The 24089-nt window shown below is 40.6% G+C and overlaps 2 protein-coding genes across 13 annotated transcripts in view; one reads left to right on the top strand and one right to left on the bottom strand.

Annotated features, from left to right (window-relative positions):
* ALDH2 (aldehyde dehydrogenase 2 family member) overlaps window positions 1-24089 on the bottom strand; it is a 419735-nt gene that overhangs the window by 244756 nt on the left and 150890 nt on the right. The window lies entirely within an intron of this gene.
* The window catches only part of ATXN2 (ataxin 2), a 154987-nt gene that overhangs the window by 37584 nt on the left and 93314 nt on the right, over window positions 1-24089 (top strand). For all 12 annotated transcript variants that reach the window (XM_050749631.1, XM_050749644.1, XM_050749642.1 and 9 more), the window contains exons 2-5: window positions 9917-9953; window positions 11638-11697; window positions 12858-12929; window positions 13411-13561. In XM_050749631.1, the coding sequence (XP_050605588.1) occupies window positions 9917-9953; window positions 11638-11697; window positions 12858-12929; window positions 13411-13561 (320 nt within the window). The remainder of the gene's footprint in view (window positions 1-9916; window positions 9954-11637; window positions 11698-12857; window positions 12930-13410; window positions 13562-24089) is intronic.

The following is a 24089-nucleotide window of genomic DNA, read 5'->3' as shown; positions in this document are numbered from 1 at the left end:
GCAAGCTCTGCCTCTTGGGTTCACGCCATTCTCCTACCTCAGCCTCCCAAGTAGCTGGGACTACAGGCATCTGCCACCACGCCCGGCTAATTTTTTGTTTTTTTAGTAGAGACGGGGTTTCACTATGTTACCCAGGATGGTCTCAATCTCCTGACTTCGTGATCCACCCGCTTCAGCCTCCCAAAGTGCTGGGATTACAGGCGTGAACCACCACGCCTGGCCTGAAATGGAAAGTTTTTAACTTTCTTCTTTTTTTCTTTCCCCTGTTCTGATTGGGATGTTAATTCATTGGATATTTACTGAGTGTATATCATATGAGGCATGATTCCTCTGCTAATTTTGGTAGTGGTAGAAAGATACTTTCGCCAAGCTTGGTTGTTCAGGTTTTCATTTGTCCACGAGTTCCTGACCAAGTGTAAATGGATGTTGAAATCAAGTTGTTTCTTTGGCCACACAATGTGCCTTTGTGGCTATATCTATGTGCTTCTGGTGCCTCCTTTTAATTTTCACAAAGACACTGCTTGCCAACCACACTGTTTTCCCTAATGTGGGCCTATGACCCCCTGGAAGAGGCATCATTTTCTGATTTTCACAGAAGCATAATACGGTCAGGTGATGGTCCTGAGTAGTGGGCATATGACAGATACACTGGTAATTATAATACAGATCTAAACTGGAGAGTTGAAAACAGCATTGTGTATTTGATTGAGATAATCTAAGGAAGGCTTCCTGAAAAGATGGCATTTGAGTTTCAAGGCTGAGTAGGATTAAGTATTATTACTTAAAAAATGTGTTGGACAGTGCACTAAGTAGAGTTAACAAGTCATATCACTTACAGTTTCCAATTAAAAATATTTTGCTTACACATAATTTTAGACTTTTAGAAAAATTGCAAAGATACTACAAATAATTCTCATATATTTCACCTACATTCTTCAAGTAACATTTTACCATATTCACCTTTACGTTTTCTCTGTATTGGTATTTGTATATATAAGGTTTAATATAAAATAAAAATTACCTTATTAAACATATGAGAGACATGATGCTTCTTTAGCCCTAAATACTTCAAATTGTATTTCCTAATAACAAGGGCATTCTATTTCAAAACCACAGTACAGTTTAAGGAGATTAATATGTGTCAAACTGTTATGCTGTTTACAGACCTTTTCTTCTAATGTCCTTTAAAACAGTCAACAAATCAACATTTTTTTCTGGTCCAAGAACCAGTAAATACATATATTCTACATATATGTATATGCGCTATGTGTACATATATATGTATTCTATATATCTGTATTTTACATATATATGTACCTATATATATGTAGAATATATATATTTACTCCCCCTGTCCAAGAACCAATCCAGGATTGTTACCTTCAGTTATCGTGTATCTTTGGTCTCCTTTAATCCATAGCAGTTCCTTTGTCTTTTATGACTTGACACTTTTGAAGATTATAGGTTATTTTGTAGACTGTCTCTCAATTAGGGTTTATTTTAGGTTTCCTTATCATTAGATTCAGATATTTATTTTTGGCAGGAATACAACAGAAATGATTTGTGTGTTTTTCTCATTGCATGATATCAGAAAGTGCATTATATATATTTGTCCCATTACTGGGGTTGTTAACTTTGATCACTTGGTTAGGGTTGTGTCTACTAAGTTTCTTCACTATAAAGTTATTTTTCACTCTGTCATTTCATCAGTATCTTGTGGGGAGTTACTTTGTGTTTATGTAAATACTCTGTTTCTACTTTCCCTTACTATATTTAGCGTCTATGAACACTTTGCCTGAAACAGTTATTTACTATGGTGTTACCAAGTGGTGATGCCCCTTTCTTCCATCACTCTGTGTACATTTTTTTTTTTTTTGAGACGGAGTTTCGCTCTTATTGCCCAGGCTGGAGTGCAGTGGCGCAATCTCAGCTCATTGCAACCTCTGCCCCACCAGGTTCAAGCAATTCTGCGTCAGCCTCCTGAGTAGCTGGGATTACAAGCATGTGCCACCTCGCCCGGCTAATTTTGTATTTTTAGTAGAGATGAGATTTCTCCATGTTGGTCAGGCTGGTCTCGAACTCCTGACCTCAGGTGATCCGCCCGCCTGAGCCTTCCAAAGTGCTGGGATTACAGGCGTGAGCCACCACACCAGGCCTCCTTTTTCTCTTTTTTAAGAGATAGAGTCCTTTGTCATCAAGGCTAGAGTGCAGTGGCATGATGATAGTTCACTGCAGCCTCAAACTCCTGGGCTCAAGTGAACCTCCCACCTGTAGCTGGGACTACAGACACCCACATAACACCTGACTGTTTTTTAAAACTGTGTTAGAGATGGAGACTTGCGAAGTTGATCGGGATGGTCTTGAACTCTGAGTCTCAAGTGGTCCTTCTGCCTCAGTCTTTGGATTAGTTGGCATTACAGGCGTGAGCCATTGTACCTGGCAAGTGAATATTTTCTTTCTTTTTTTTTTTAAGATGGAGTCTGGAGGCCGGGCATGGTGGTTACACTTGTAATCCCAGCACTTTGGGAGACTGAGGTGGGTGGATCAAAAGGTCAGGAGATCGAGACTATCCTGGCTAGCATGGTGAAACCTTGTCTCTACTAAAAATACAAAAAATTAACTGGGCGTGGTGGCATACGCCTGTAGTCCCAGCTACTTGGGAGGCTGAGGCAGGAGAATCGCTTGAACACTGGAGGTGGAGGTTGCAGTGAGTCGAGATCACGGCACTGCACTCCAGCCTGAGCGACAGAGGGAGATTCTGTCTCAAAACAAAAACAAAAACAAAAATGGAGTCTTGCTCTGTCGCCCAGCCTGCAATGCAGTGGCATGATCTTTGCCTCTGAGTTCAAGTGATTCTTGTGCCTCAGCCTCCTGAGTAGCTGGGATTATAGACATGTGCCACCATACGTGGCTAATTTTTGTAGTTTTAGTAGAGATGGAGTTTTGCCGTGTTGGCCAGGCTGGTCTTGAACTCCTGACCTTAGGTGATCCACCTGCCTTGGCCTCTTGAAGTGCTGGGATTACAGATGTGAGCCACTGCACCTGGCCAAGTGAATATTTGCTAATGTAGCATTTTTTATGATTTTTTTTTTTTTTTTTTTTTTTTTTTGAGATGGAGTTTTGCTCTTGTTGCCCAGGCTGGAGTGCAGTGGCACGACCTTGGCTCACTGCAACCTCCACCTCCTGGGTTCAACAGTTCTCCTGCCTCAGCCTCCTGAATAGTTGGGATTACAGGCGTCCGCTACCACACCTGGCTGTTTTTGTATTTTTAGTAATGATGGAGTTTCAGCATATTGGCCAGGCTGGTCTTGAACTCCTGACCTCAGGTGATCCACCTGCCTTGGCCTCCCAAAGTGCTGGGATTAAGGCATGAGCCACCATGCCCGACTAGAGACTGTTCTTTTTTTTTTTTTCTTTTGAGGCAGAGTCTCGCTCTGTTGCCCAGGCTGGAGTGCAGTGGCACGACCTTGGCTCACTGCAACCTCCACTTCCTGGGTTCAACAGTTCTCCTGCCTCAGCCTCCCGAATAGTTGGGATTACAGGCGTCTGCTACCACACCTGGCTAAGTTTTTGTATTTTTAGTAATGATGGAGTGTCAACATGTTGGCCAGGCTGGTCTTGAACTCCTGACCTCAGGTGATCCACCTGCCTTGGCCTTCCAAAGTGCTGGGATTAAGGCGTGAGCCACCATGCCCGGCCAGAGACTGTTCTTTTTTTTTTTTTTTTCTTTGAAGGCAGAGTCTCGCTCTGTTGCCCAGGCTGGAGTGCAGTGGAGTGATCTCGACTCACTGCAAGCTCCGCTTCCTGTTTTCACACCATTCTCCTGCCTTAGCCTCCCAAGTAGCTGGGGCTACAGGTGCCCACCACCACGCCTGGCTAATTTTGTTTTTGTGTTTTTAGTAGAGATGAGGTTTCACCGTGTTAGCCAGGATGGTCTCCATCTCCTGACCTCGTGATACACCCGTCTTGGCCTCCCAAGGTGCTAGGATTACAGGCGTGAGCCTCTGCACCCGACCGAGACTGTTCATTTTTATTCATACTTTATTCCCTCTGTTCTTTGGATTGCATAATCTGTCTCAGTCTGCAAAATTGTTATTTCGTCAGTTCAAATCTGTTTAGTTCTCTAGTGAATTTTTCATTTTAGTTACTGTATTTTCAACTTGACTTCCATTTGGTTTCTTTAAAATAATTTCTCTTTATTAATATTCTTTATTTGATGCAATATGATAATCATATCTTTTTTTTTTTTTTTGGATGGAGTCTTGCTCTGTCATCCAGGCTGGATCTTGGCTCACTGCAACCTCTGCTTCGTGGATTCAAGCGATTCTCCTGCGTCAGCCTCCCAAGTAGCTGGGACAACAGGTGCATGTCACCACACCCAGCTAATTTTTGTATTTTTAGTAGAGACTGGGTTTCACTGTTAGCCAAGATGGTCTCGATCTCCTGACCTTGTGATCAGCCCACCTTGACCTTCCAGCGTGCTGGAATTACAGGCATGAGTCACTGTGCCTGGCCAATCATACCTTCTTTTACTGCATTAATTATGGTTTTCTTTCGTTCTTTAAACCTGTTTATAGTGACCACTTTTGAAGTTCTTACTAAATCAGACATCTGGTTATACAAGCAATTTCTATTGCCTACTTTTTTTTTCCAGTGGGTGGGGTTATACTTTCCTGTGTCTTAGCTTGTCTTGTCATTTTTTGTTGAAAACTGGACATTTTGAATAATGTAGTAACTCTGGATACTGGTCCTCATTAGCCTATGGTTGGGGGGGGTGGTTGTTACTGTTATTTGCTTATTTGTCTAATGACTGGCTGAATGATTTTAGTGTTCTATGCTTCTTCCCTCCCCGTACAGTGTGACGTGTCTGATGCTGCTTTTCTTGGGATGCAGCCTTGGGTATGCCTACCATCATTCTGGAATCACAGTGATTTTGGCATGGCTTTGTCTCTTTTCCCAACTGTACCCAGCTGTTAAGCTACACTAATTACTAGATGATGCTATAGAGTCATTTCTTGGTGTCCTTGGGGGATTGGTCCCAGGACCCCCCTGTTGGATATAAAAATTTATGGATGCTCTAGTCCCTCATAAAATGGCACAGTATTTGCATATACCTGTGCACATCCTCCTGTATACTTTGTCATTTCTAGATTACTTGTAGTACTTAATATGGTGTAAATACTAGGTAAATAGTTGTTATATATTTTTTATGTGTTTGTTTTTATCGTATTTATTTTTAAGTGTTTTTCATCTCGAGTGGTTGAATCTGAGGGTGTGAGATCCTCAGATGTGGAGGGCCTGCATTGTTTTTCAGTGATGCTTTGGGGCATAAACTGCTCCACAGACTGATCTGATCAAATTTTAGCTTCTTTGAAGGGATAGTTTCTGAGATCAGTGTTTTAAATTTCTTCTGATCCACGGAGGAGTCCTCCCAGCTCTCTTTCCCTAGTTTTGGCAAGCTACAATTTAGCACTTATCTCCAGTGATTCTACCAATCTCCTCCTACCAAGTGCCTTTGAAAGCATCATGAACTCTTTCATACCTTGTTGCAAATGAAATTTCTTTGGGAAGAGATTCTGAGTTTTTTTCTCCTAAATTTTGGTACAATATATGTAATACACCATTTCAACAATTTTAAGCGCATTAAGTTTTTTTTTTTTTTTGAGATGGAGTCTCGCTCTGTCGCCCAGGCTGGAGTTCAGTGGCCTAATCTTGGCTCACTGGAACCTCCACTTCCCAGGTTAAAGTGATTCTCCTGTCTCAGCCTCCCCAAGTATCTGGGATTACAGGTGCGTGCCACCACGCCCAGCTAATTTTTGTGTTTTTAGTAGAAACGGGGTTTCGCCATGTTGGTCAGGCTGGTCTCGAACTCCTGACCTTGTGATCCACCCACCTCGGCTTTCCAAAGTGCTGGGATTACAGGCCTGAGCCATGACGCCCAGCTTATGTATTGCTTTTATATGTATTTTAAAATTTATAAGTTCTCCTCCTATGGTGTTTTTGTACTACGTGATTTATTTGTTTTCTTTTCTTTTCTTTTCTTTTTTTTTTTTTTGAGACGGAGTCTCGCTCTGTCGCCCAGGCTGGAGTGCAGTGGCCAGATCTCAGCTCACTGCAAGCTCCGCCTCCCGGGTTCACGCCATTCTCCTGCCTCAGCCTCCCGAGTAGCTGGGACTACAGGCGCCCGCCACCTCGCCCGGCTAGTTTTTTGTATTTTTTAGTAGAGACGGGGTTTCACCGTGTTAGCCAGGATAGTCTCGATCTCCTGACCTCGTGATCCACCTGTCTCGGCCTCCCAAAGTGCTGGGATTACAGGCTTGAGCCACCGCGCCCGGCCGATTTATTTGTTAAACTGTCATCTTTGGCCGGGCGTGGTAGCTCATGCCTGTAATCCCAGCACTTTGGGAGGCTGAGACGAGTGGACCACAAGGTTAAGAGATCGAGACCATCCTGGCCAACATGGCGAAACCCTGTCTCTACTAAAAATACAAAAATATCTGGGCATGGTGGCGCTCACCTGTAGTCCTAGCTACTTGGAGGCTGAGGCAGGAGAATCGCTTGAACCCAGGAGGCGGAGGTTGCAGTGAGCCAAATTGTGCTACTGCACTCCAGCCTGGCAACAGAGTGAGACTCTGTCTCAGAAAATAAAAAAAAAAAAAAGAAAAAGAAAAACTCATTTTTTATGTTGCATTTACTACATTCTGGATTTAAACTGTGAGTAACCTCATGGTATCAGTTAATATATCCTTCCATCTTAATGTTTCTCGTAAACTGGTAGTAGATCCGTAAACTTGATTAGGTCTATCCTATTGTATCACATCAGAAGGTGGGTTTTTTTTCTTTTCTTTTTTTTTTTTAAGGGAAATTGTTTGAAAGTAGAATGGTAAAGTGAACCCCTGAACACCTATCACCCAGCTTTAATAGTTATGAGCTCATACCATTCTTGTTTGATTTACAACCCCATTGATTTCTCCCTTCTGTGTTATTATTATTTAGTTACTTATTTTTTGAGACAGGGTTTTGCTCTGTCACCCATGCTGGAGTGCAGTGGCATGATCACAGCTCACTGCAGTCTTGACCTCCTGGGCTCAAGTGATCCTCCCACCTCTCCCTACCGAGTAGCGGGGACCACAGGCTTGTGCCACCAAACATGGCTAATTTTTTATTTTTTGTAGAAACGGGGTCTTGCTTTGTTGCCCAGACTGATCTCAAACTCCTGCACTCAAGTAATCCTCCTGCCTCAGCCTCCCAAAGTCCTGGGATTACAAGCATGAGCTACCACATTCAGCATGTAAATTTCTTTATATTAATTTGACTGACATTTTAAGTCACACTTGAATTTCATATTCGGCAACTATTGAAAGCATAGAGTCCTGGATATTAGTGTTTTGTTAAACTTGATCTATCTAACCATAAATATACTTAGGTCTAAAATGTGCTCTTGGCCTTTTTTTATTGCAATTCAGTATTTGTTTCTCTATTAAATAGTAAAATACTTGGTTTGAGATATTAATGAAAAGATTAAAAGTGAAGCATAACTTGAAGGGATACAAAAAGAAACAAGAATTTAGACTTTAATGGATTTCAGAGAATACTGCTTCGATATGCTAACATTCTTCTTGGGTGTCCAACCATGTCATAGATCAGTGGAAATCAGTGGTTTCTGTATTCTGTACTGTTTTTTATATGATAATACTTTCCTGGTTGAATGATATGTTCTGTTGAGTAAACTCCATGGTCAAACAATTACTTTTTATTAGTTAAAGATGTAACCACATAATCACTAAAAAGAACAATGTGACTTATTTAAAGGGGATTATGTTTTTAAGTCTTTTACATAGCTTTGTAGGGAGGCCATATGAATTTAAGGACAGTTCGTGGCATTTGTTCAAGGTTTTGTAACTTGGCATCTCAGCAACCACCAGGATACCAGATCATCCTTCTAAGTAAGATTTAGGCATTTTTGCCTTCATGTACAGACTATAAGTAACCACCCGCTACCCCCCACTAAAGCCATGAATTCAAATGATGTTTGAAAAAGTACAGAATTTCTGTTAGATGAGGTAGTTTATTCCTTGTGATACAGTTTCAAAGAGGCAGCATAACCTAGAAATGAAAAACTTAGACATGGAATCAGATATACCTGGTTTAAATACCAGCTCTACTGCTCATGAATTGGATGATTTTGGTCAAGATATTTGATTGGTAAGGCTCAGTTTCCTCACCTGTAAGGTAGAGGTGATAGATTAGACATGTTCCATGTGAGGTACTTAGTATGGTGTCTTTTTTTGTAGTGAGATCTATGAAAGATAAATTATTAGTTGTATTCCTTAGACTTCAGAAGTTTATCTCTGTGCCATGTTTGAGGCAAACAGTTACAGAATTAGAACGTTAGAAATGAAAGGAATCCTAGATATCATTTGATTCAAGTCATTGTTTTCTGGATGAGAGAAGAAAGTAAGGAAAGTGACAGAGTTGGAGACCAAGCTGGGACTGGCCTTCAGAATGTTTAGAGTACTCTTCTAGGAATGGACCAGTCATATTACTAGACTTTTTGGACCCTGAATTGTGCTTTTCCTTGAATGTTTTGAATTTTGGTTTGAGTGCTGTGATTATTTTATTAAAACAAGATTCCAGTCCTATTGTCATGACTAATGTTTATGAGAAATGTAACATTTCACTTTAACGGTGTTTTTAAATTATTCTAAGGGCCCTAATCTTTTTCAGTGGAATAAGCTTTAGGTTGTATTATATTCTGTAATTCACATAAAAATAGAGTTCATCTTTACTTGACAGCCGAATTTTGTGTACTGCATCTTTTCTGAGGGAGAGAGTTGGCAAGGAAAGGCACTTGTTATAACAATCCACACATATAGACACATATTATTTAGAAATGAAAGTGCTTTGAATGATTTAGCTTATTTTCAGTTTTTTTTTTTTTTTTCCCTGCGGTTGTAATCATATGACCTGTTTTTCTTGTTTGGGTTTGTTTTTTTTTTTTTTTTTTTTTTTTTTTTTTTGAGACACAGTCTTGCTCTGTCACCCAGGCTGGAGTGCAATGGGGCGGTCTCAGCTCACTGCAACCTCTGCCTCCCAGGTTCAAGTGATTCTTCTGCCTCAGCCTCCCTAGTAGCTGGAACTACAGGCACATGCCACCACACCCAGCTAATTTTTTAATTTTAGTAAAGATGGGATTTCACTGTGTTAGCCAGGATGGTCTTGAACTCCCGACCTCGTGATCTGCCCATCTTGGCCTCCCAAAGTACTGGGATTACAGGCATGAGCCACCGTGCCCAGCCCATATGACCTGTTTCTCTTTTATAGATGGGGGAGAAATATGGGAAGTGGCTTGGTGTCAGTCATCTGTGTTAGTTAAATCAAAAATATAATCTGTATTTTGCTTCGGAGTAGCTCTTTATAACAGTGATTGGCTACTTTGAGAGTAAAGATTATTATTTAGAGACAGGGTCTTGCTTTGTTGCCCAGGCTAGACTGCAGTGGAATGATCATAGTCCACTGCAGCCTCAAACTCCTGGACTCTGGTGTTCCTGCCTCAGCCTCCTGAGTAGCTAGGACTAGAGGTGCATGTCACCATGCCTGGCTATGATTATTATTAATTTGTGTTTAACATTAGTTTTTTTCTTCCAGTAGGCTATTTTACTTTATTTATTTGATTTTGATAAAGTTTGATTATTTCTAGTTTCCTTCCTTCTATGACCCCTACCCATTCTGGGTCTCCAGACAAGCAGTGCACAGGTAGAGCCATCCTTAGGTAACCTTTAGACTTAATATTAGGTGAGCTCTTCCCACAGATAGCCTCTCCTTTATTTGAATGGAATTATATTTTAAGTTTGGAAATATTTTTCAGCTTATTTAGCCTGTTGAATTTAATAAAAATAATATTTAATCTTTTCAGAGGTCGAAACAGTAACAAAGGACTGCCTCAGTCTACGGTGAGTAACTTTAATGTTACTTATTGGGGAAAATTAGTAGCTAAAACATGATCTCTAACCACAGACCAAATGCCAAGGCAAAAAATTCCCTTCTCTTGAATTTTATCACAGATAACTTGACTGTTTAAGTATATGATTGTTAGCCTACATGTGTTTTTTTTTTTTAATGATTCTATGCATAAAATGTAAAATTATTTGTTGTATTAGTCCATTCTCACAGTGCTAATAAAGATATACCCAAGACTGGGTAACTTATAAAGGAAAGAGGTTTAATTGACTCATGCTCTGCATTGCTTGGGAGGCCTCAGGAAGCTTACAATCATGGTGGAAGGGGAAGCAAACACATCCTTCTTCACATAGCGGGAAGAGAGAGAAGTGCTGAGCAAAGCAGGGAAAGCCCCTTATAAAACCATCAGATCTCCTGAGAACTCACTATCATGAGAGCAGCATAGGGGAAAGTGCTCCCATGATTCAGTTATCTCCACCTGGTCCTGCCCTTGACACATGAGAATTATTACAATTCAAGATAAGATTTGGGTGGGGACACAGAACCAAACCATATCATTTGTAAATAGTATTTTTTTCATGCGTAATAATAAGAACAAGTCATTTGTTCTTTTCTAAATGACTAAGTGCAAATCTAAGTGAAAAACCTCCAAGATACATGTTATGAACACCAAGAGTGGAGTCTGCAGAATTCTTTATGCTTTTTATTTTGAATTAATGTGCTTTTTTTCTGCTGCTTTCATTTTTCTACTTTGGCTTTCTGGTCCTAAATTTTGGAATGTTACCAATGAAATTGAACTGGACCTAAAGGGCAGACGGTATAAGTTCCATGTAATGGAAGAAATAAATGAGAAGCTATTACAAATTTTTGAGACGTTGCCTTTATTAGACAGATTGTTTTACAAGAGTCAGGAAGATACACACGTATATAGTAGTAATATGGAATAGTGTGGTTGATCAGACTTAAGCACTGTCATTGATGCAGATATGCTGGGAGAACCTAGTCAGGGTTTTTCTGTGAAGGTATGACCTGGCTTCCTACCCCGTTTATTTATACTTTACCCTTCTTAGGGTATATTTCTGTGAGTTTTAACAAATCCATACAATCAGTGTAACTACCACCACAATCAAGATAATAGAACAGTTTCATTGCCCACCAAAATCCCTCAAATCACTTTTTAGTGAACCCTCCTCTCTCTCCAACCATTGATTTGTCTTCCATCCTTATGGTTTGTGTCCTTCCTCCTTTATGGAAGTTGACTTTTGCTTTTTTATATCACGTTTAGTCAAAATATCGTTAGTTGGTATGACTGATAACACTTGAAAACCTGACCTTCTGTTCCTTCTGTTCTCTACAGAAGCAGAGTATTAAATAAACAGAATCTTCCTTTAATACACGTAAGATATCATAAACCTAACTAAACATTTTGCAACAAAATAAACATTAACTTTATATGCAAGTGTAAATACAGGCTGAATATCCCTAATCAGAAATGCTCTAGAATTTCACATTTTGAATTAGGGATGTTCAAGCACTAAGTGTAATGCAGTATCCCCAAATCCGAAAAAACCCACAGTTTGAAATACTTCTGGTCCCAAGCATTTTAGATAAGGGAGATTCAATTTGTACTAATTTCTAATAGTCTTTTTTTTTTTTTTTTTTTTTTTAATATTCCAGATTTCTTTTGACGGAATCTATGCAAATATGAGGATGGTTCATATACTTACATCAGTTGTTGTAAGTTATTAGATTATTGGGGATAAACTGCCTTGGGGGTAGAATAAAGTAATTCCATGAAGTTAAAATATGGATAAATGATTGTCAAAGTAACATTGCTTAGATCATGTTTAGTCAGGATGATTTAGAGAAATAGGTTAGAACTCCCTTTATCCAGTCTAATCATTGTAACAGTACAGTTGGTCCTCTGCATCTGTGAGTTCCATATTTATGAATTCAGCCAACCTTGGATCAAAAATATTTGATAAAAAGGCCAGGCACAGTGACTCACGCCTATAATCCCAGCACTTCGGGAGTTCGAGGTGGGCAGATCGCTTGAGCTCAGGAGTTTAAGACCAGCCTGGGCAACACGGCAGAACTCCGTCTCTACAAAAAGTAAAAAAACTAGCCGAGTTTGGTGGTACGTGCCTGTAGTCCCTGTGACTTGGGAGGCTGACGTGGGAGGATTGTTTGAGCCTGGGAGGTGGAGGTTTCAGTGAGCTAAGATCATGCCCCTGCACTCAGCCTGAGCAACAGTGCCAGATTCCTTCTCAAAAAAAAATAAATAAATAAATAAATTTTTTTTTCTTTTTTTGAGAAAAAAGATGCAAGGTCGCATCTGAACCAAAGATGTACAGACATTTTTCTTGTCATTATTCCCAAAACAATACAGTATGACAATTTACATATCATTTATATTATATTAGATATTATAAGTAATATAGGGATAAAGTATTTGGGAGAATGTGCTTAGTTATATGCAAATACTATTACATTTTATGTAAGTGACTTAAGTATAATGTAATTTGGTATCTGAAGGAGGTCCTGGAACCATTCCCCTACCAATAACAATAGACAACTGTATTCTTGTTAACCCTGCGGTGTGTGTAAAATAATATTAGTAGTTGATTGTCTTTTGTACATTATTTTGTCAAAATAGCTGGGGTCAGACATGTTTGGCTTCAGTATTAAAATTCGTACTGCAAGCTCTGAGTAGAGCCTCCTGAAGAATTTCGAGAGTTCAGTGTATTGTTAATGTTTTGAAATTTTTGTATTGTTTTGTTAGTGAATACCTAATATTGAAGGAAGCCTGATGAGGTATAAAAAGTAAAATGAAAACAATTATCCCTGGTGACCAGATAATATACTGTTTCTTTGATAAATTAATTATATGTTTTTAGGGCTCCAAATGTGAAGTACAAGTGAAAAATGGAGGTATATATGAAGGAGTTTTTAAAACCTACAGTCCGAAGGTAATTTTTACTTTTTTTTCTTTTTCTTACAAAGTAAAAGAACATATTCATAGTCAGTGCTTTACCTAGTTTTTAAAGCCACTTTGAATGATTTTACTCCTCAGTTTCAAATACTGATTATTTTATAGACTGGTTTGTGTAATCAGAAAGACTTCTTGATGTGTGTGCTTATTAAAATATTTCAATCACTTTTAAGCATTGTGAACTAATAGAGGGATGTAGTGGTTTATTTTTTCCTCTTAAAAAATTATTATTAATGTACTTAAGACAAACCATAGCAACAAAAAACATTTAGAAGTGAGGATTTTTTAAATGATGGATAATAAATCATATTCGTTGGAAAAAGGATGTGATTATCAGGTTCTCTTGAGATTATTTTTGTCAAAGGCATATAAGAACTGGTACCTTGATGAGCTAAAGAATTCCTAACAAATGTTATTTTGTAAATGTTTTGAATACTTACTTGTGTTTTTCATTTTAGTGTGATTTGGTACTTGATGCCGCACATGAGAAAAGTACAGAATCCAGTTCGGGGCCAAAACGTGAAGAAATAATGGAGAGTATCTTGTTCAAATGTTCAGACTTTGTTGTGGTACAGTTTAAAGATATGGACTCCAGTTATGCAAAAAGAGGTGGGTTTTGATTTCCTAAATATGCCTCATGGTTTACTAAATTTATTCAAGCATAGATTTCCACAGTGCTGTTACAAACTTTTTTTTTTTTTTTTTTTTTGAGGCGGAGTCTCGCTCTGTCGCCCAGGCTGGAGTGCAGTGGCGCGATCTCGGCTCACTGCAAGCTCCGCCTCCCGGGTTCACGCCATTCTCCTGCCTCAGCCTCCCGAGTAGCTGGGACTACAGGCGCCCGCCACCACGCCCGGCTAATTTTTTGTATTTTTAGTAGAGACGGGGTTTCACCGTGGTCTCGATCTCCTGACCTTGTGATCCGCCCGCCTCGGCCTCCCAAAGTGCTGGGATTACAAACTTTTTTAAAAGAAATATCTGGGCCGGGTATGGTGGCTCATTCCTGTAATCTCAGCACTTAGGGAGGCTGAGGCAGGTGGATCACCTGAGGTCAGGAGTTCAAGACCAGCCTGGCCAACATACTAAAAATATAAAAATTAGCCGGGAGTGGTAGCGTGCACCTGTAGTCCTAGCTTCTAGGGAGGCTGAGACAGAATTGCTTGAACCCAGGAGGCAGAGGTTGTAGTGAGCTGATATCACACCACTGCATTCCAGCCTGGGTGACAGAGTGGGACTCCGTTTCAAAAAAAAAGAAAAAAGAAATATCTGCTTTCTGGAATAACCCAAGTAAGGCAATTTTTTAGAAAAATGGGATTTTTTTTTTTTTTTTGAGATGGAGTCTTGCTCTGTCGCCCAGGCTGGAGTGCAGTGGCCGGATCTCAGCTCACTGCAAGCTCCGTCTCTCGGGTTCACGCCATTCTCCTGCCTCAGCCTCCCGAGTAGCTGGGACTACAGGCGCCCACCACCTCGCCCGGCTAGTTTTTTGTATTTTTTAGTAGAGACAGGGTTTCACTGTGTTAGCCAGGATGGTCTCGATCTCCTGACCTCGTGATCCGCCCGTCTCAGCCTCCCAAAGTGCTGGGATTACAGGCTTGAGCCACTGCGCCCGGCCGAAAAATGGGAATTTTAATGCATTTTTGTTGGAAAAACTTTTAGTACTTTAGAGAAAAATAGAGTTTTTGTGATCTCTTAAAAAATTAGTTTGTAAAGCATTTTCTACAGTTTTGTGGTCAAGAATGCTACTGATTATATTCAACTGAAAATTTTTTGTCCCATTTGTCCTACAATGCTTTCGTTTATAAGTGGGCATGTGGCAAATCTGGAAAGAAATCAAAGCATAGGGCTAAGGAAGAAAGGTAGAGAACGGCTGGTAGAAAACAGTTGTCTAATGAAAATGAAAAAGGGTAAAGAAGTAGAACATGTATATTTAAAAAATAGAATATGAGGCAAGATTTTGAGAATTTAAAAGCGATTATGTGGTTATATTAAAAATTTAGTCTCTTTTGTAAGTGTCCATTGACGAACAAAGTGGGAATTCCTGTTACTCATTTGCAGAGCATTATTGAATGTTCAGTAACATATTGCAAGGCACTTCTGGGCAATCCTGAACTTGGTTCTCAAATTCTTTTTTTTTTTGAGACGGAGTCTTGCTCTGTCCCCAGGTTGGAGTGCAGTGGCGCAATCTCAGCTCACTGCAATCTCTGCCTCCCGGGTTCAAGTGATTCTTCTGCCTCAACCTCCTGAGTAGTTGGGACTACAGGAGTGTGCCACCACACCAAGCTAATTTTTGTATTTTTTTTAGAGACGGGGTTTCACCATGTTGGCCAGGATGGTCTCGATCGCTTGACCTCATGATCCGCCCGTCTCGGCCTTCCAAAGTGCTGGAATTACAGGCATGAGCCACTGCGCCCAGCCGGTTCTAAAATTCTTTTATTTATTTGTATATGCCAAATTCTGTAGTGAAATATATAATTCTGTTGTAAATTGTAATTCAGTGCAATTTGATTTTCAGTATTCAAATCTATACCAAGAGCTGTTTTTTGTTGGGCTGATTATTCTACACTGTTACATGGAAATAATAATATGCCAGGATTCTTTTTCTTAGACTTAGGAGTCTTTCTCTTGGCTTGCTTTTTCAGAGGCTAACAGTACTGGGTATTCTTTAACTGTCTTGATATGCTGATGAAAGCACAGTGTTCTGTTTTTGAATCTTCTCAAATGTCCTTGTCTTTGATTCACAACTCTTTGTTTTAAGAGGCCTTCAGCATCCTATACAAATAAACAAGTCTTTTTTTAGCAGCTACCTTTGGAGTTGATTTTTGTTTATGCCTATGAGTACTAAATTATTTATACTTATACTATTGAAATATTCCACTGTTATAAATTCAAAAATTGATTTTGGAAGATAAAATTTTAGTTGAATTTAATACATAACACTCTAGAAAGAGTATTGGCCACAACAAAAAAAAAGGTTCCTTACTCTGTTGGGTATCAGGTCATTTAATAGCCATTTACAGTATGCATTGTCTTTTTGTTTTTATGATGAATTGGCATTTCCCAAATGTGGAAGACTGAATATTACTTTGAGATGTTTGTGATGGTCCATTCCTTGCTCCTCTTCAAAATTAATGTCATTAAATTTTTATTACTTTATGTCTTTATTTCTCAGATAATTTTAGTTCATTATAGAAAGGCAAGAAAATACAGATCAGAGTGACAACTTTGAAGATCTCACTATACTCATAAGGGGATGGGTATATTTTGCTATATATTACAGAATTAGTTTTCTTGATGAGGACATCTACTATTGGAGTAATTTCAGGTATTTTATTTCTTCTTTTCTTTCTTTCTTTTCTTTTTTTTTTTTTGAGATGGAGTTTCGCTCTGTTGCCTAGGCTGGAGTGCAGTGGCCTAATCTCAACTCACCACAACCTCCACCTCCCAAGTTCAAGCGATTCTCCTGCCTCAGCCTCCCAAGTAGCTGGTACTAGAGGTGTGTGCCACCGTGCCTGGCTAATTTTTGTATTTTTAATAGAGAGGTGGTTTCACTATGTTGGCCAGGTTGGTCTTGAACTCCTGACCTCGAGATCCACCTGCCTTGGCCTCCCAAAGTGCTGGGATTACAGGTGTGAACCACCACGCCTGGCCAGGTATCTTATTTCAAAACTTAGAGTGCTTTAGTGAATTATACAGTTGTGTCCAGTGTATAGTATCCTGAAAATAGTATTAAGTCATGTGTTTAGGACTTTTCAGGTCTCTTAAGCTAAGTTAAGACTATCCAGGCAGAAATTGCTCTCTTCTATAAAAGAAGAGAAGTATTAATTTGGAAGTACAATCAGTATGGATAAATCTGTTCTAGAGTTATTAATTGGCATGATTTTCTCTCTCTTTTTTTTTTTTCGAGATGGAATCTTATTCTGTTGCCCAGGCTGGAGTGCAGTGGCGCAATCTCGGCTCACTGCAACCTCTGCCTCCTGGGTTTAAGCGATTCTCCTGCCTCAGCCTCCCAAGTAGCTGGGATTATAGGCACATGCCACCACGCCCTGCTAATTTTTGTGTGTGTGTGTGTTCTTAGTACAGACAGGGTTTTGCCATGTTGGCCAGGCTGCATGGTTTCATTAATAACAAAATTAAGGCATTTAGTACTGCATCTGGATTTTTATTATTTTGTGTTAGAGACTTACTCAGATTACTCCCAAAGTAAAGGAAGGTATGGCTTAATCAATGCTTCTTAATGCTGGGTTCACGTTTAGTCACGTGGGGAGTTTTTAAAAATGTTTTCACTTCTAAAGATCTTGGTTTAATTATAATTAGCCTGGGTGAGGCTCTGGGCAGTCAAGGGTGTGAGCTATGGCCTTCATGTGATGAGATCCCAGGAGTGGCTCTGTTCTGTGGCCTTGAGAATTTGTGCTTTCTAGGCCAGGTGTGGTGGCTCACGCCTGTAATCTCACTTTGGGAGGCCAAGGTGGGCAGATCATTTGAGGTCAGGAGTTCGAGACCAGCCTGGCCAACGTGGTGAAACCCCATCTCTACTAAAAAATTAAAAAATTAGCTGGGCATGATGGCACATGTCTATAATCCCAGCTACTCAGGGGCAGGCTGTGGCAGAAGAATTGCTTGAACCTGGGAGGCAGAGATTGTGAGATCGCGCCACTGCAATCCAGCCCAGGCAACAGAATAAAAAAAGAATTTGTGCTTTTTTTTCTTGCCTCACAGTCCCCTTTCTGTCTCAGAATCGGCAACTGCCTGAAATAGTCTCTGCTGTTATCATTTGGTAGTACTTTTCTACATCTTGAATGGATAGATGGATTGAGTGTTTTTTATAATAGAAGTGGGTGAATGATTAGAGTATACTAATATGACGTTGTAGTTTCCTAAAAGTTAGGAATTGATTTCGTTTCTGAGCTTTTATCGTATAATTCTCTTCTGTAATAGTGCTGTCAGATTCTTAAGGTTGATAATATTACTACAATTTGAGTGCATATTCTATGTGCCAGACTCTGTGCTAACAGATTTGCCTACACTTGTTCACGTAATCATCACAACTTGTTTCCGTAGCAGGTACAGCTATTATCCACATCATAAATGAGGAAACAGAGGCATATTTAGGAAACTTGCTAAAGTGAGGACACAAATCTAGCTTTTCCACTCTAACTCATGTTCTTAACATTATACTGCAGTGACATAAGTTATGTGGTTTGTTGTTTATCTCAGTTGTTTGTTTGTTTTGAGACGGAGTCTTGCTCTGTTGCCTAGGGTGGGTACAGTGGCATGATCTTGGCCCACTGCAACCTCCGCCTCCCGGGTTCAAGCGATTATCTTGCTTCAGCCTCCTTAGTAGCTGGGATTACAGGCACACACCACCCACACCTGGGTAATTTTTGTATTTTTAGTAGAGATGGGGTTTCACCATGTTGGCCAGACTTGTCTCAAACTCCTGACCTTAGGTGATCCGCCTGCCTGGGCTTCCCAAATTACTGGGATTATAGGCGTGAACCACTGTGCCCAGCCAAGTAAGTTGCATGGTTGTTAAAGGATTTTTCCACAAATAAAACTAAAACTAAAAGTAAAAAAAAAAAAAAAAAAAACTCAAGAAATACAAGATGCAGACTATTATGTTGTTCAAGATTTTGTGTGTGTGTGTGTGTTTTAAATCTTTGACTTTATTTTTGGGGAAACCTTTTTGTTTCCTTTTCCTTGGGACAGAGTTTCTCTCTTGTTGCCCAGGCTGGAGTGCAGTGGCATGATCTTGGCTTACTGAAACCTCTGCCTCCCAGGTTCAAGCGATTCTTCTGCCTAAGCCTCTGGAGTAGCTGGGATTATAGGCGCCTGCCACCATGCCAGGCTAATTTTTGTATTTTTAGTGGAGTCGGGGTTTCACCATATTGGCCAGGCTGGTCTCAAACTCCTGACCTTTTGATTCCCCCGACCTTGGCCTCCCAAAGTGCTGGGATTACAGGTGTGAGCCACTGCACCCGGCTGCTGGGGAAACCTTTTCTTTCTTTCTTTCTTTCTTTCTTTTTTTTTTTTTTTTTGAGATGGAGTCTCGCTCTGTTGCCCAGGCTGGAGTGCAGTGGCGCGATCGCATCTCACTGCAAGCTCCGCCTCCTAGGTTCATGCCATTCTCCTGCCTCAGCCTCCCCAGTAGCTGGGACTACAGGCGCCCGCCACCACGCCTGGCTAATTTTTTTGTATTTTTAGTAGAGGCAGAGTTTCACCGTGTTAGCCAGGTTGGTCTTGATCTGACCTCATGATCCACCCGTCTGGGCCTCCCAAAGTGCTGGGATTACAGGCGTGAGCCACTGCTGGGGAAACCTTTTAACATAAGTAAGGTCAGTGTGACTTTTAAGTTCTTGATGCTAACATCATTGATTTCAATAAAGTTTAAAAGTTATACTCATGCATATATGCAAATGAGTAAAAGGCTTAGAAATAGTGACTTCTTACGGTACGATGAATAAATTTCATTTGGTCTCTTGAATGTTATACATGTTCCAGTTGATTTACTGACAAACTGAAAGTAGCTTTACATCTTATGAGCTGTGAGTCCCCTTGGCACATTCATAATTAGAGGAGACCATCAGATTATCATTGGAAAATCAGTTTTTATTTATCCTTTATTTGAATTCCAGTGTAGACAGATCTGAGATTCTCTTCATTTTGCCAAAACTTCTTATCAGCCGCTTTTCACTCTGTGTTTGTGTACCTTTGGAATTGTCCTGTTATCTCTGCTTGTTTTTTACTTGATTTTCCATCCATTTCCAGTATTCCTTTCTCCTCTATTTTTTTTCCTTCATTTTCTTTCTGCTCTTCCTGTTGCACTATTATTCATGTTTTTCTCTTTACTCCAACTCAACTATGGCTTTACTTCTGTTTTCTTATTCCATTGTTCCTCATACTTTTTCCTACTGCTTCATTTTCTTAGTAGGATTCTCAGCCTAGATGATAGGGGTCAGCAGATCTACCCATCAGTAAATAAATTTTATTGCAGCATAGCTATGCCCATGCATTTGTGCATTATCTATGGCTGTTTTCATGGCTGTAGCCGTAGAGTTGAATAGTTGTAGCTGACTGTAGGGCTTGCAAAGCCAGAAAATTTGACTGTCTCTTTACAGAAAAGTTTGCCAGCCCTTGGCCTAAATCATATTTTCCACTGCATTTAGGGCTATTTAGGACTGATAAAAAATACATGCTATACTGGCTTTGGTGAAGTAACACAGAACATGTTCTGTCCTTTAAACTTATAACTAATTGCATGCTTTGATTCTAATACTATATAATATCCTGCGATTCCTTATTCATGACCATTCTAATTGGATTTAGTCTGAAGAATTACTTTCGCTTAACAGATTCTTTGTCACATTTAGTGAAAAATCATGTAAGGAAAAGGTTGGTTAATGGAAAAGATCTCCATCAACTGACCACTCCCTTCCTTATCTACAAATTTATCTTCCTCCTCCGTGCCATCTTTTTTTTTTTTTTTTTGAGATGGTCTTGCTCTGTTGCCCAGGCTGGAGTGCAGTGATGCAATCACAGCTCACTGCAGCCTCGACTTCCCAGGCTCAGGTGATCCTCTCACCTCAACCTCCTACATAGCTAAGACTATATATGCATATTACTATGCCTAGCTAATTTTTTTTTTTTTTTTTGAGACGGAGTCTTGCTCTGTCGCCCAGGCTAGAGTGCAGTGGCACAATCTCGGCTCACTGCAAGCTCCGACTCCCGGGTTCACGCCATTCTCCGGCCTCAGCCTCCCGATTAGCTGGGACTACAGGCGCCTGCCACTGTGCCCGGCTAATTTTTTTTTTTTTTTTCTATTTTTAGTAGAGACGGGGTTTCACCATGGTCTCGATCTCTTGACCTTGTGATCCGCCCTCCTCGGCCTCCCAAAGTGCTGGGATTACAGGCGTGAGCCACCGCGCCCGGCCCGCTAATTTTTTATATTTATATTTTTTGTAGAGATAGAGTTTCCCCATGTTGCACAGGGTGGTCTCAAACTGCTGGGCCTAAGAGTCTTCCAAAAGACTTGGCCTCCCAAAATCCTGGGATTACAGACATGAGTCACCACACCTGGCCTCGTTATTGTTTTTCCTCTGTTTTTAGTAGAGACGATTTTTAAGCCAACTTCTTCAATCATGCCCTTGACGCTCTCCCTTCTACCTACCTCCTCGCTCTTTTTTTTAAAGATAGAGTCTCTGTCTGTCACCCAGGCTGGAGTGCAGTGGTGCAATTTCAGCTTACTGCAGTCTCCACCTCCCAGGTGCAAGGGATTCTCCCCCCTCAACCTCCTGAGTAGCTGGGGCTATAGGCATCTGCCACCATGCCCGGCTAATTTTTGTATTTTTAGTAGAGACGGGGTGTCACCATGTTGGCCAGGCTGGTCTCGGACTCCTGACCTCAAGTGATCACCTGCCTTGGCCTCCCAAAGTGCTGAGATTACAGGCGTGAGCCACCATGCCCGGCCATCTTATTTTCTCCTTGTTCTTTTATACCACTTCTCTGTTTCTGGACTCTTCAACATCCTCCTTTCTACTTAATCTTTCCTTTTAGCCTGAAAACCTATTCGCTTCCTGCTCATCCTAAAAAGGATTCTTTTTTTTTTTAAAGACAGAGTCTCACTCTATCACCCAAGCTGGAGTGCAATGTCGCCATCTCGGCTCACTGCAAGCTCCGCCTCATGGATTTGCGCCATTCTCCTGCCCCAGCCTCCCGAGTAGCTGGGACTATAGGCACCCGCCACCTTGCCCGGCCAATTTTTTGTATTTTTAGTAGAGACCATCCGTGTTAGCCACGGTCTCGATCTCCTGACCTCCTGATCTGCTTGCCTCAGCCTCCCAAAGTGCTGGGATTATAGGCGTGAGCCACTGTGCCCGGCCCAAAAGGATTCTTTTTAATCCTGAATTCTTCTAGCCATTATCCTGCCTAAGGCTACCGTTAACCTCTAACTGCCAGGTCCTGTGGAATCTTTTTCTGTCTTTATTGCTGCACTTAAATGTTCGTTTCACCCTCCTTCAGAATTTGCTCTTCTGTATTTTTTATGTTTATTGATCATTCCTTCCCTTTCTCATTCCTGGGCTGCTTTTCCTTCACACCCTCCTTAGATGTGTGTCCCCAGTGTCTGCTTCTTTGCCTGCTGCTTTTGCCACATGACACTTACACACTGCCAGCTACCACACACAAGTTCCCTCCTATCATGTGTATATCATTGCCCTTATTCCATGTTGTATTAAAATTATGTGCTTGTCTCCCCTGTTACACTTTGAGTTCCTTGTGCTCAAAGTAAGACAGTGATACTGTATTATTTATTCTCATGGTTTGGTATAGTGCTTTGGCACATAGTACAGGCTCAATATAAATGTGTTTGAATAAATGAAATTCAGTGCCTTAATACACTTTTGTAGAAGCATTATTTTATGGAAAGAATGAAAAAGCTGTAAGTGGTCTTACATATATAGTCATCCAACAGATACTTAGAGAGCTCTGGGATGTGTTCCTTGCTGTGCTTGTTGCTATGGACAGTACAGAGAAATATAAGCATCTATTTTGGGTCCCTTTTGAGAACCTTGTGAAACTGTATACCTAGTGAAACTGTATATCCTCACCCTAGAAAAATTTACACCACACATGTAGATTTTACATGTAATGTAAGTCTTTTAAAAATTAATTTTTTTTTTTTTTTAAAGAAACAGGGTCATGCTCTGTCACTCAGGCTGGAATGCAGTGGTGTGATCATGGCTTACTGTAGCCTCAACCTCCTGGCTCAAGCAACTCTCCCACTTCAGCCTCCCAAGTAGCTGGGACTACAGGTGCGCACCACTATGCCCGGCTAATTTTTAAAATATTTTTTAGACACTGGTTTTCACTATGTTTCCCAGGCTGGCCTTTACCTCCTGGGTTCAAGCAGTCCTCTACCTTGGCCTTCAGAAGTGATGGGATTATAGGTGCAAGCCACCGTGCCCACACTATATGTAATTTCATGGTGTTCACGGTTTCTTCAGGGAGTTCATGTACGCCACGTACTCTATTCTAAGCATTTTTAGAGTTAGAGATACAAAAGCATGTGAATGAATTCAAGAAAAATGGAATAATGAACTGCGTGACATTGAATAACAAATGGAGTCAGCGATGCAAATAATTCTGTAGATTTAACAAAAAAAATTAACCTGGTATGGTGGCGTGCACCTCTAATCCCAGCTACTCAGGAGGCTGAGACAGGAGAATCATTTGAACCCAGAAGGCGGAGGTTGCAGTGAACTGACATCATGCCACTGCACTCCAGTCTGAGCGACAGAGCGAGACTCCATCTCAAAAATAAAAAAAAAAATAAAAGAATTGTGTAGATTTTAGTAGTTGGAAGAAGTTGGAGTATGAATGTGTAATTATAGAACAGTGAGAAATAAAATTCTACAGATTGTTTTATTCTGGTGTTGTGCTGTTGTGTTCTCATATGGTTGTCTTTTTGGTCTGATAGCTCTTTGTGTTAAGTAACAGAATATGAGTAACAAACAGGGATCTCTTCAGAAGGGTGTGACATTAGAAATGCTGTATCAGTCATGTAATGAAGAGGCAGATCGCAGAGCAGGATATGACCTAGGAAGCCTTGGGGCCTGAGAAGTCTAAATGTATTTCAGGTTCATTCATGGATGATGCTTTACTAGGGCTAGGGCAGGTAGGCCACAGCCCTGCAGCTAAGTAGGCATATCCTTGTAGCTAGGAGTGCATGCAGTAGGCTTTAGATGTGGCAGGCAGGCAGGCAGCACTAAAGCTGGGCAAGTGATCAGGATGGATAGTCTCTCCTTTGAGGTGCCCTGTGGTACATAGACAGATGAAATAATGGATACACAGGTAGTCTTGTAGCTAGGTTGGTCCAGATCAGTGGGCAGGAAAGGAGGTTGAGTTGGGGCCATGGACTTTGGGAGTTGTCATTCTAGTGAGCTAGCTAGAACTCTCAGTGGTACAATATTCTTCTCTTAAAACTGACCCATTAGAAAGTTTACAGCCTTGACTTTGCTGTGGTTTATTAAGACACAGATATGTGTTCATTCGGGGGCCAAGCAGTAAATGGAGAGTGGCATTTATTGAGGCCAGTATGGAGGCAGTACAGAGATTACTGAGATAAAAGAAAGAAATAGGTGGAATG

Source organism: Macaca thibetana, chromosome 11 (assembly GCF_024542745.1).
Source record: "Macaca thibetana thibetana isolate TM-01 chromosome 11, ASM2454274v1, whole genome shotgun sequence".
NCBI classification, from domain to species: Eukaryota; Metazoa; Chordata; class Mammalia; order Primates; family Cercopithecidae; genus Macaca; species Macaca thibetana.
The sequence above is the reverse complement of the archived record's forward strand: the minus strand, read 5'-3'. Positions and strand labels throughout refer to the sequence as shown.